The following is a 13644-nucleotide window of genomic DNA, read 5'->3' on the forward strand; positions in this document are numbered from 1 at the left end:
ACACACACACACACACACACACACACACACACACACACACACACACAGAAAGCCAAGGAAAAGAATAGCTGAAAGGGAATGCATGAGCAGAAATTCGCTTGTTTTGGTTTCTATCTCCATACCTTGACTATTCTCCTATCTACTCTACATAAATCTCTGTCCTTCAATTCCTTCAAGATGGTGGCTTTAAATGCATCAATTTGTTTTGTTTACCTGTGCTTGCCTAAGGCTGTGAGCAAGTAACATTGTGACTTCTCCAACAGCATACAACTAATAAGTTACAGAGCCAGGATTTGAACCCAGGTCCTCTGCCAGTGATCTTTCTACTATATCATGCTGGGAGAGAGGTTTCCTCTATACTAATGAAATTATAATATAGACTGCTGCTCCCCCCTTCCCCACTCCATAAAAGGTAGGATTATATTGGGAGAAGGTGGAGGCTTACTGAGAAGTGGTAACAACAAGTGAGAGAGAAAGGGAAAAAAGAAAAAGAGGAGGAGAAAGAGGAGGAGGAAGGAAGAGGAAGAGGAGGAGAAAGAGGAGGAGGAAGGAAGAGGAAGAGGAGGAGAAGGAGGAGGAGGAGGAGGAGGAGAAGAAGAAGGAGAAGAAGAAGAAGAAGAAAGAAGAAGGGGAGGAAGAAGAAGAAAAGAAGGAGGAGGAGAAGGAAGAGGAGGAGGAGAAGGAGGAATATCATATGATAGATATCAATAAATCCATATTAGTAAAAATTAACAAGTCATCCCCATCAAAATCTTAATTTTAGACTGAACATTTTCAGGAAGTCTAAATTAGCATACTTCCCTCTGTTTGCTCTTTTGATGTGTGTCTCCTCAGAATTTAAGAGCTCAATTTGCGCTATATAATTTTGAATTTGTTCATATTTATTGCAGTTAACTATTTTCAAGTAATTATGTGTGTATGCTTGGTGTTTTTCTAGGTAGAGTTGGGGTTTTGCATGGGGGGAGGCAGAGTTCAACACTACAATTTCATTAAGTATAGAGGATAGCCTCCCTTCCTGTGTAGTATAGTGGAAAAATCACTGGTAGAAGACTTGGGTTCAAATCCTAGCTCAGTCACTCATTAGTTGTGTACTGTTGGGAAAGCCATGGTCTCTCTGGATCTTAATTTCCACATCCAAAAAAAAAGGGATGGGTTGTACTAGATGACCCTTATGGTCTCATGAGCCTACTATGCATAACAGCAACTCATCTGGAACTTATAGTCTTGGAGTTATCTGTAGCACTGAGAGATTAAGTGACTTGCCTAAGGTCACACAGCTAGTATGTCAGAGGCAGGATTTGAACCCATGATTTGAACTCCAAGGTCTTTCACTGGTGTTTTTTGGTCTTTGTTTTGTTTTGTTTTGTTTTTTTGATATGTAGCTCTTTCTTAAAACTAAGTAATCTGGAATATCAACTTCTTTGCCAATGACATTCTCATTTAACAAGTTATACCTTTTTGACATCCCATTCACATTCATAGTTGATTGTTATATCTATCTCTCCATTTTATTTCCCTCCCCCCATTTATACTTTTCTCTAGCCTTTCTACCTTTCCCTCCTCACTAGTGCTTTGCTTCTGACCACTGCCTCCCTCAATCTGCCCTCCTTTCTATCAGTCCCCTCCCTTTTCTCTCCCTTTTCCTCTACTACTTTTTCCCTCCCTTATATTCACTCCTTCCCTTTTCTTTTTCCTTTCCCCTTCTACTTCCTATAGGGTATGTTAGATTTCTATACCCAACTGAGTATGTTATTCACTCAAGCCAAATCCAGTGAGAGTAAGGTTCAAACAATGCTCATCTCCTTCCCTTCTTTCTCTCTACTGCAATAGGTCTTTTCACTGGTGTCTTCTTAGGCTGATTATAAGATCCTAAGGGACAGGACTGTTTTATTTTTCAAATTTTTGTGTGTTTCTTCCAATTAGTAGTTAGTATAATCCTCTGTATATAGCAGTGGTTCAATAAATGTTGAGTTACAGTGACTGGCTCCCCTCCCTTCAGAGTTTTGTTTGGGCTCTTCTGTCTTATCTAGCCTACCATGCTACCCTCTCCCTAACAACAAGAAGCCAATGGGACAGCTGTTAAGTTATGGATGGCAGGGGGAAGACCTAAATCAATGAATTTATTGTTTTCCTTCTTTTTTGTTTTCCTACTCTGTCCCATGTATATGTGTGTGTGTGTGTGCATGTACATACATATATTTAGATATGCGTATGTGTAATACACGTACACACAAGCATATATACATATATACCTATATACATGCATGCATGCATATACATGTGTGTTTGTGTGTGTTGTGTATCTTCCTGAAATGGATGGTAGGAAGATTTTTGGAGGCCATCTGGACCAAGGGCTGTCAGACTCCTAGATTCAGAGAATTAGCAGCAGAAGTGCCAAGTATCTAAAAGATAATACATACATACATACATACATAAATATGTATATATACTCATATATACACACATATATACATTTCAGGAACATATGTTTCTTATATATAATATCTATTATGTTATATTTATCATACATATAAGACACAGATCTATCCTATCTCTATCATATAATATATATATTCTATCTCTATCATATATATAAGATATATATCACATCTCTATCTCATAATAAGATATATATCCTATCTCTATCATATATGACATCTCTATCCTATAGATATAGGATATAGACAGACATATCATCTGAAATGTATATTATACATGTATATGTGTGTCTGTATCTGTGTCTATGTACGTATGTTACACACTTGGCATTTCTGCTGCTGATTCTCTGATTCCAGGAGTTTGACAGCCCTGGGTCCAGGTGGCCTCCAAATATCTGGGGATTCTCAGTATTTCCCTTCTGCAGAATTTAACAAAGCACCACAGATCACTGGATCGTCTAGTGTTGGCTCTAGAAGGATCTCTCTCAGCTGGGGCAGTCAGCCCGTCATCTCTGTCACAGGTACCTGGGTGCAATAAGAACCCAGCTACTTTCCTCAAACTGTTCTCTAAAGAGGCACAGCAACCCCTGACAACTGCCACTCAGGGAACAGAAAATTATATTTGCAGTAGGAAAGTTTTAAGAGATGACCACATATACATTCCTCAGAGGAGCACAGATGTAGAGTTGGAAGGAACCTCAGAGACCAATGAGAGTCAACCTCTCATTTTGTAGTTAATGAAACTAAGGCCCATGGAATTTGAGTGATTGTCCAATATCACACAGGTAGTGTTCATCAGGTAGGATTTGAACCCAAGTTCTTTGACTTTTGGCAAAGTCAATGCTCTTTCTCTTGTACTATACTGTATCAAAATGTTGTTAAAGAGTAGAGACAATAAAATGATATATGTGAAAATTCTCTGTAAACTATAAGTTGCTGTGTAAAAGTAAATATTAATTATTATTACTATAGTTATGTTGGAATACAATATTACTTCTGAAATGGCAACATAATTAATTAATACTGTGTCAGGTGCTATGTTGGACTTGTAGAAGCCATGGTCATAGCCCATCCCTCCTTCCTTCCTTCATCCCTCCATCCTCATCCCTAAAGCTGGAACACTGGTCTACCTTCAGTAGGCCAATTATATTCCCAAGCTCCCAGCAGAATTCAGCCTGATCCCGGCTCCCTCATTCACTCCACAAAACAACTGCCAAGACCCTGGAGGCCAGAGACAAAAATGTTTTCAAGATTATAGAAGCCATAAGATAATTCCTGGTCTTTAAACTCTTTAATTTAAAAGATATTCACTTAAAAATGCAAAAAACTGGAAGATTTGTTATGGTCTCTGGATATACCATCTTCCTAGAACTGAGGTCACGTCTATTGGTTCCTCTTGACTGGCAGCTCTCCAGAATCCAGATTTCTTCTATTATTCCTCCAGTTGTTCATGTTGTTATCAATGGGGAAGTTGGGATGCATTTTCACATTGAATGGGGCCTGTCCCACCATGGTTTTAGGGCGTAGGTTCACTACTCCCATTGGACAGCTTCCTGGAAATAAAGGTTTCCATCCCTGGCAGTTCCTAGAACTGATTTATCAGCTCTTCCCTGCTCACAAGTGAAGAATGGTGGTACCGGTCCCGAGAGGCAAAGTCTGCATTCTCCTTGGTGAGCTGAGTCATCTCCATGTCAACCCTGGCCAGGGATGGTGTCAAAATAATCTGCTTCCGAGGGGATTGCAGTCTCCTTCAGTGAGAGAAACACAGAAGCACACAATCAGTCAGGAAAAATATCAAAGAAATACTGGAGTGGCCAGACTCAGTCACCTAAAGACACAGTGTTTCTACACTGGGAGGCTTGCCAATACCTTCAACAGAGACAGAAGTTTCCACACTGGCTGGGGGAGTCATTTACCAAAAAAAAAAATGCCAGCTGTCACAAAACTTTGTTTAAAAACCTTGTTTGAAATGTTCTGGTATGTTCATAGATTTGGGCTGTTTCTGAGATCATAGCTGGGAACTCTATGTCTAAAGCTGCCTGTCTTCTCCAGGTATTCCTAGCACAATATTAAAAGGGATGCTATTGTATGGAAAAATCAGGTTCCGCCCATCTGGCAGCTCCTGGCAGGAAAGAACAGAGAGTAGAGCTATTTGCCTTTTGCTTAAAAGAAAAAAGAAAGAAAACTGTAACCTTTTGATTAGAGAGAACCCAGACAGAGGCCTTTACATCATCCTTTCTTTTTCTTTGTCCTTTGACACATGTAACAAAGGAAGAAGAACAGGGTACACACAGAGGCCAGAAAAATTTGTGCTTGCCCTTTGATTAGGGTACAAGAGAAAAGACACAAGAACTGTCCTCAGTGGAACCCTGGGGGAGGCAGGATGGCCCAGTGGAGAGAGTGGATATTGGAACATGAGTCAGAAGTCCAGGATCTCAATCCCAGCTACGTCTCTTATTAATACCACCTTGTCATCTGGGCAAGAAGACACTTCCTCTCTGACAGCCTACATTTACCATCTGTAAAATGGGGATAGGACTGACTCCCCCCTCTGTCTGCCTCCCTTATGAGGTTGAGAATCAAATGAGGTTGCCTTATGAGAATCAAAGTAAAAGTGAAATAAGTGCTTTGTAAACTGTAGAAATGGAAAGCACTGTATTCAACCACTGCTTGTTGAATAAATCAACAAAGAAACAAATAGTGACAAGATTAATGAGAAGGTAAAGGGGCTTTTAACACCAAGATGCTCTAAAGTTACTTGATTATAAAACATTCAGAATTTCTAGCGTCTCACAGAGGAGCATTTTAATCCAAGTCTAGAGACTTACCTATAGATCAGGGTTAAGATAAGCTGATAGAGTAAAGAATTAGAAAGATTTTAGATCACACCTTAGGCATTTGTGACTAGTAGTTGGTACTGGGCCTGGAGTCAGGAAGATCTGAATTCAGACCCTTACTAGCTGTGTGATCAACCATGGGTAAGTCACTTAACTTCTGTCTGCCTCAGTTTCCTCAACTGTAAAATGAAAGAATAATAGCCCTTACCTCCTTATCCCCCCAGGATTGTTGTGAGGATCAAATGAGATAATATTTCTAAAGCTATTGGCACAGTGCTTGGCACATTGTTGTTGTTACTGTTCAGTCATGTCTGACTCTTTGTGAGCCATAGCAGACAACAGCACGCCAATATTGTCCATGGGGTTTTCTTGGCAAAGATACTGGAGTGGTTTGCCATTTCCTTCACTAGGGAATTAAGGCAAACAGAGGATAAGTGACTCACCAAGGATTACACAGTTAGTGTCTAAGGCTGGATTTGAATGCAGGTCTTCCTGACTCCAGGCCCAATGCTCTATCCAGTGAGCCACCTACCTGCCTCTAAAAGGCATTTAATAAATAAATGTCTGTTTCCTTCCTTCCTTCCTTCAAAAGCTTGTCCTATAAGAATTCCCCACTTCACTGCTTAATGTTTTTGAGGCATATTGTTCCAGTAAATAGTTACATGTCTCATAAAACCTTATAGAAAATTTGTGGTTCTAGATTCACGGCACTTGAAAAGAAAATAACAAACGACTCTCAGACAAATATTGTGTGTGTGTATGTGTGTGTGTGTGTTTGTCCTTCACTGTCAAAGAGGACCATGACATCATGGAGTTGATGATGTGACTTGCAATTGACTTTGATTTGAATGAGGGAGGGCTATACAAAGTCTCCAGCCTCACTTTCTCCTCCAGAGCCATCTGGGTCCAGTGGCCAGATATCCATCAGGAAGACTGGAGATGGCCTTGGGACTCTCGGACAAATACATGTAGTTCCATGTGTCTGAAGCACTATCACCACCTGTTGAGAATCTAAACCTCAGGTTCAGGGTATCTTGAGGATGAATAAACATCTTTCTTAAAAATGTTGGATCTGCACAAGTATATTTATGAACTGACAACAATAAATAGAGGTTACACACACAGTCACACCTTGTGAACTGACAAGGGTCATACCAACATATAGAGGTTACACACACACACACACACACACAAACACACAAATAATACACTTTATTAGTATAAAAATAGGTTAAGAAATCTTATCTGTACAGATAGGTTGCCTTGCCTTTAAGGGTGTTTCCCAAAATGGGGATTGTGACCCTCACTAATAGCTCCTGATGAGAACTACAAGGACCCTAGAGACAAGTGGCCGCTATCCAATCCCACCTCCTGAAGCCGTTGGAGGGAGGGTCTAGGACTCTGAGGGTTGCTTTGCTTGGAGGAAGTTTGAAAGCCATCAATGCCTTGGTTGAACTAGAGAACACAGATATGAGATCATCAAAGCCATAGGCAGACCTCCATTTTGTCCTCTATCCTCTCTGTATACACACAAGACAATTCTAGGGCAGTTACTGAAAAGCTAGCAGATTGGTGTGGACGTGGCTAGGGTGACCATTTCATAATACAGCTCGAATGTAAGGTCCTTGGTCTTAATGCTGAGTCCTGTTTCAACCACAGGTAGTGGTCATTTCTAAGAATAATCTCATATCAAATTGTGCTTTTCTGAAACATTACAAGGGAGATGTTAGATAAGAAAATTAGAATGAAACGGAAAGAGGTTAAGCCTTAGTTTTAAAACTGTGAGTGACTAAGAAGATCCCAGGAAATCAGATAAAGTCAGAAACTCTCCTTGTCCCACCCTCACACCACCCCCATTTCTGACTTTGGAACGTATAGATATCATCTACCCACAATACACTAGTAGTGCATCCAATTCTATCTCCCTCAGAACTAGCTAAGACATGGAAGAGGGTTGGTGGGAATTGTTTTATGTTAGTATTTCATGTTTGGTGGACCCTGACACTGTGTTCTGGTTGGGAAGAAACCGTAAATTCTCCTGCTTTCAAACAGACAAAATAGTGATTTATTGTTATACATCTGTCCCTCTTTTTTCCCCATCCCCAGTTCTACCCCTCTCTTCCCAATGATCACAGTCTCTCTTCCTTTCCCTTTAGTATCCTAGCTTCTAAGGTACAGGGCTAGGCAATTCCAATTTGATCCAACCTGCAAAAACACCCAGTCAGGCTCTGCTTAGATGTGCCTAAGCCTGCAACCTTGGCTTCCTTCTGGTAACAAGGAAAGGGAGTAGGAATAATTAGTTGGAGCTCAAATTTTACAGAAAGGGGACTGTGGTACCTTGCCTTCTGGGGAGTAAGGAAGGATGAAAAGAATACAGAACTTTCCTGAAAGCTCATCTTCCCATGAGTCTTCCCAAATGAATCAGAAAAAATGTTGGTTCCTTCTCCTTGTCTAATCAAGTCTGGCAATGGACTCCCACAGTTAATGAGGGATTGTCATTTCAATCCTGTACTTACTGGCTGCCTACCATCTTCGGTGCTCCTTTGACAATCTGTTGTGGTTATTGTTTAGTCAATAAGTCATGTCCGACTCTTTGTGACCCCATGGACTCAAGTGTGTCCATGTTAGTACATTCTCGACTGTAAATATTCAGAGGGCAGTGTCTTTATCTGAGTCACTCTTGATAGATCAGTCAGCATAGACCCACATGCAACTGGACTGAGTTCAATCAACGTTTGTTAAACTCCTACCATATGCCATGTATGTAGGTCTACAGAGGCTTAATAAAAGCTTTTTTCCTGATGACTGATAAGAACCATGTGACTGTGAGATAGCCTCCTCACCACTCTAGGACTCAGTTTCCTCCTCTCTAAAATGAAGGGAGGTGGGCATAGTGAAGAACACTTGTAATCACTGCTCCTGAAGGTTACACCAGTTGAGAGGCTGGTAGATCAACTGAGTTTGGGAGTTCTGAACTATAGTAGGGCTAAAGACAAACTGCTCTCCGCATTAAGTCTAGCATCAACATGGTCAGCACCTAGGAGCAGGGGGAAGCAGGGAGAAGGGGAGGCTACTAGGCTGCCTATAGAAGAGAAAATTGGTTCAGGTCAGAAAAACAGAGTAGGTTAAATGAAAGGTTCCATTCCAATCAGTATTGGAACTGGTCCTGTGAGTCATCACTATACTTCCACCCTGGGTAAGATAGAGAGATCCAGTCTCAAAAAACGATGATGATGGTGATGAAGATGATGATGATGATGAGGCTAGACTAGTTGGCCTACAAGGTCTTTTTGAACTCTGACATTCTATTAGTCTCAGGATGGTGGCCCCTGAGGAGAGAGACATTGGCACCCTGTCCCCATTCCTGGACTGGGAACCTCCAGGTAGAGTGTAGTATATTGGATTTGCCAAGGCAAAAACAAAACAAAAAAACTGGAAGAAGGAAGGGTAGAGGAAGCAGAGTGAGAAAAAATCCTGACTCCTTCAATAGGCTTTCAAAGGTCAAACTCATCCTGATTCACATCCAAGCCAGGCTTGACTGGGGGCAGTTTCACTGCATCCCAGATCCCAGGAAAGTCGTCTACCTATGGCAGAAACATTAAAATTTTACACCAACCTGAACGAAGGTATCAGAAGGGACTTCATCCATCTGAAAAGGCTAAAATTGGTAGCAGCTCCTGTGGAGTCAGACAGATGCAAGCATAGTTTTGACGAAAGTTCTTCCTGGTCCTGGTAACCACCCAGCTTACCAACTAATCACATCATTTTAATCTCTATTACAGGCCAGTAATGGCATTTAAGTGTCAAAAATGTATTACAGGATTTAATAAATGTATGAAATTTATGAAAATTTTCCTGTAAGCCTTAATTCAGAGTGATGACCCAAAAATTAAGGAAAGTTTATCACAGAACTGCTTTTGAAAATAAAAATGGTGTGTGTGTGAGTGTGTGTGCATGTGTGTGTGTGTGTGTGTGTGTGTGTGTGTAGTAAGTCTTTAAAGGTTTACGAAAATTAAAAATGTGTGGTAGGGAGACAAGTAAAATTTTCCTAAATCCTTTACAAAAAATCTTTTGGGGGTTACAGTGGTGGAATTTGTATACACATTATACAATTTTTCTTTGTATACGCATTACTCGCCTTCTTTACCTCCTACTGTGGACACAGTAATAAAATCAATACTTCTATTGCTTCTAGAAAAGGGATAACAACTTACTTCCCTATGGATCAAATCACCATCCCTATGGCTCGCCAGACCACAATTCTGTTTCCTGGCAATCACAGGCAAATACACCTCACTTTTGTATTTGCATTCTCGGGGTTTTGTGCAGTACCTGGATTACAAACACTTTCATTCACTCATTCATTCATTCCCATGTTAAAGCTGAAGTTTAAATGGTGGCTGACATTAACACAAATTATTTGGATAGTCTTGACATAATATATATTCATCAACTAATGCCCAGTATCTGTTCAGGAAGTTAGTAATTACTGACTAGCATTCAGAAAACTAGCTGGCCAAGTTCAACTTATATTAACTATTTGGTTAATGCTGACCCTCTAAAATATGATTACAGTATGTCTTTTATTGGTATCATTTTTGGTGCCTATCCAGTAGTTTTGCTGAAAGTGGAAATTAATCCATTTCAGAATTTAGCAATAATATACATAACTCTAAAGACCCTCATTTCTGTGTTAAGATCTTTAGAGTAAACCTTTTGGATAAATCTAAGGTACGGTAAACTTTTGTTAATTATGATTTCACTGATTCATAATCATTTTAAAGGGGCCTAGACTAAAGTTTACTTTTGTATTACATTTTAAAAAATAGAATTCTCTAAGTTAATACTAATAAACACGAAGATTGTTGGGGGAAGATGTGGGGTGGACCAGGATGTTTAAAGTACTTGAGAAAAAAACTGCTTCTTGGAACATTAGAAGCACTACTGACACACTAATAATTGTTATGCTAATTAAAAACCACTCTATATGCTAAGGAAGTTTCTCTAAGGACTTCTAGGTAAAATGCCTTTGATAACACTGAATTATTGTTCATAATTAAAAGTTTATGTCAATTAAAAAGTTCTCTATAATCAGACGGCTCACCACTTCTCATTAGCTTCCCCCTACAAACCCTCTGAGTCAATGAGGTTTTATTTTATTATTTAACTAATGTCATTACTACTTGATTAAAAATAATTATAATGTGTCACCATAATTATGCTCCAAAAGATCTAGTACTTTGTCCCATTAACTTCATTTTGAATTTTGGAATCATTGTTTTGTTGAAAAGGGCCTTTTTAATGTCTTTCTTCTGGTAAACGTTTCCTTAGGTGTTGTGCTAATAAGGGAAAGGTAGCAGGTTCCTTTAATTGGCTTTGGGGTAAGATAACATTGATACCATGGTCAAAGACTTGCACCCTTGCTCCTGGTCTCAGGGGGTTCTGGATGAAAAAGGATCAGTTCAATCTAAAGCCAGGACTATCATTACAAAAATAACTCATTGAGTATGCCTTGTGTTGTGTTCCAATATCCCTTTTCCCAGAATCCCTCTCCAGACCTCAAGATGGCAGGTTAGTGATACAGTATTCAGAGAAGTCCTCTATCAAATCTGAAATGTGCTGGTTATATACTGGTTCCCACAGCCTCTCCTCAGGTCTGTAGCTTGCCAGTCTCCTAGGTACCAGAGAAAGTCCTGCTACTTCTCTGAGTTAAGAATATCCTTCACAGCATATTCTTTATAACAGTCTATCATCAGCAATGGTGGATGAGAACTTTAAGGTATCTTGAGGTCAAGGTGAGCTCATCATAGCAAATACTAGTGAAACTCAAGTCAGGACAGGTCCAGCCAGTAGGATTTACCCTCTGTGTGATGAGGAAGAGGCTATGGCCAGTTTTTGAGACTGTCTTCAGGTGGGGAAACTGCAGGTTGATGCTGGAGCTGAAATGTTATACTCAAGAGCTCTCCAAGAGTGTGGGGTTGCTCAGAGACCTGTCTTTATGCCCATCGTGGTGCTCATGGGATACATAATAAGTTAGCGTCTTCTAACTCCTTCAAGTAGACTATGGCAAATCAATCAAATCAGTTACTAGTCAGAGAGTTTAAGAGCAAAAAATAACATAAATATGCTAAACATAAGGAAACCAAAAAATGCACGGAGTCCAGAAGGCAGCATTTTGTTCAAATTCAACCTGGTACCTGGAAACTGGAGTCTTTTTTTGTTTCTAGAGGTAAAAATGCTCAGCCACAAATGACAAACAACCTCCCACATGGCCTCAGGGGGCCCTGCTGACTCAGCCACCTATAAACAGGGACACTTATGACCAACACCACACATCTAACATACATGTGATGGGTGTTAACAGGGCCACTTGAATTTGAAGAACATTTTTTGGGGGCATGAAATCAAGTTACTTCATCATTCAAAGACTCAGCTGAAATCTGGGCTGTTGACGTCTTACAGGAACCAACCTGCTTTTCACACCCCCTCACCATCCCTTCACTCTCCACTCCTCCTATAGCAGAACTAACACTTATTTCTATTTGGCAAACCCCAGGGTAGCCAGGATTGGGCGCTGGTTCCTGTCTCCACAGGAAGCCTGTGAAAGCTCCTGAATGCAGGGAGACAAAGCACTGTTCCGAATTAGGCTCCTTTCTGGTGGCTGCCCATGCCTTACCCAGATTCCTCCCTGGGGTTCTTACTTCCTGTAGCCAAGGTTGCTTCTTAATCACCCTCCCTGCTTTTTTTCTTATATTGTTCCTATTATTCTTGCAGATTTTATGGTTTGTGATCCTTTATCTGGTTTCTGGAAACTTCTGCCCACTCGGCCTCCTATTGTGCCTATCCACTCAGTGCTGACCCTCATTGGTTTGCTATGGACTCCTGGGGACTTCCAACCTGCTATTGTCCACACCAAAGCCTGGTGAGCTCTTCTGTATCTGTGTTCCAACTAAATGAGCTAATGAGTGTGGGGTCTACTGATTATTCACCAATCCTTTCTAATGAAGGACTTCTAAATTAGAGCAGAGGTGCTTAACCTTTTCTGTGTTGAAGCCCCCTCTGGAAGTCTGTGGAAGGCTGTGGACTCCTTAGCAGAATAATGTTTTTAAAAGCATAAAATAAAACACACAGGATTACAAAGGAAACCAAATACATTGAAATAGTTATCAAAATGTTTTTTAAAAAACCAAGTTCATGAATTCCAGGTTAAGAATCCCTGATCTATAGTAAGAAGGAGTGGCAGAAGGGTGCCTACACTTACCAGGCTGAAGGCCAGGGCTGACTTGGCCTATGTAGAAATAGAGGATGACAGCAACCCCTATGTCAACCAAGGCATAGATCCATTGAATCACAAACATGATGGTGAGGGACCCGATGGCCTGTTGGTAAGCAATGCATGGTAGTGTGAACAGATAATCCTACAGTTTCCTACATGACAAGGAAGCCTCAGTCCTGTTGTCTTATGTAATGGCCCATTCTCCAAGCTCTTTGGATAGTGATAGTGGAGGTGAAAGTTTGTAGAATGAAATATCCTCTTAATGCAAACTTCTCCTTTAGGCCAATAATTTCAACTCAATTCAACTAACAATAAACAAACATTTATAAAGTGCCTATTATATGCAAGACACTGAGCCACTTAATCAAAGCAACTTTGTTTTCTTCCTGTAGAAATCCTATGCATCTCTAACAGCCCAGTTCATGAGACACCTTTTTTTTAACAAATGAGGAAACTGAGGCCCAGTGAAGTTAAGTCACTTGCCCTAGGTCACATAAGTAGCAAAGATCAGAGATGGAATTTGAATCTAAGTTGTCTGACTCCACATCTCTCCCTCATTCCTCTCTTCTATGCCTTAACAGACCCCTCTTAGCCAGAAGTGATACCTTCCTTATTTTAGTGTTCCTAAGGGCTGTATGTAGGAATGCTGTCCTGATGAGGTGCCAGAAATAATAATAGTGATGTAAAGTTTACTAAGTGCTTTACATGTGCTATCTCACTTGAGCTTCACAACAAGCCTGGAAAGTAGGCGCTATTATTACCATCTTCATTTTATGGATGAGGAAACTGAGGCAAACAGAGATTAAATGACTTGTCCAAGAGTCACACAGCTAGTATCTGAGGTCTAATTTGAATTCAGGTCTTCCTGAATCCAGGCCTCAGTGTTCAATTCACTATACCACCTAGCTGCCTAATTATGGGACACAAAAATGCATAGCACCAAAGCACATCTGCTGACTTCAAGTGTCTAATAACCAACAAGATTGTTTTTTTGTCTGACCCTATTATTTCAATTAGTATGGGAAGTTCCCAGTGAATAAAAACCCTTTTCCAATGCAGTAAAGTCTTTGAGACTGCCCTGGGGCTCTGAGAA

At 40.4% G+C, this 13644-nt stretch overlaps 1 protein-coding gene across 3 annotated transcripts in view; it reads right to left on the minus strand.

Annotated features, from left to right (window-relative positions):
* Positions 1–3720: 3720 nt before the first annotated feature.
* The window catches only part of SLC12A8 (solute carrier family 12 member 8), a 169987-nt gene continuing 160063 nt past the window's right edge, over positions 3721–13644 (minus strand). Inside the window, exons 12-14 of one of the 3 annotated variants that reach the window (XM_027845273.1) lie at positions 12537–12654; positions 8892–8952; positions 3721–4186 (exon numbers count right to left, since the gene is read on the minus strand). In XM_027845273.1, the coding sequence (XP_027701074.1) occupies positions 4024–4186; positions 8892–8952; positions 12537–12654 (342 nt within the window). In that variant the 3' untranslated portion in view covers positions 3721–4023. The remainder of the gene's footprint in view (positions 4187–8891; positions 8953–12536; positions 12655–13644) is intronic. The other 2 variants (XM_027845274.1, XM_027845275.1) reach the window with 2 other exon arrangements.

This window comes from Vombatus ursinus, unplaced genomic scaffold (assembly GCF_900497805.2).
Source record: "Vombatus ursinus unplaced genomic scaffold, bare-nosed wombat genome assembly UNPS02014959.1, whole genome shotgun sequence".
In the NCBI taxonomy this organism is placed as follows: Eukaryota; Metazoa; Chordata; class Mammalia; order Diprotodontia; family Vombatidae; genus Vombatus; species Vombatus ursinus.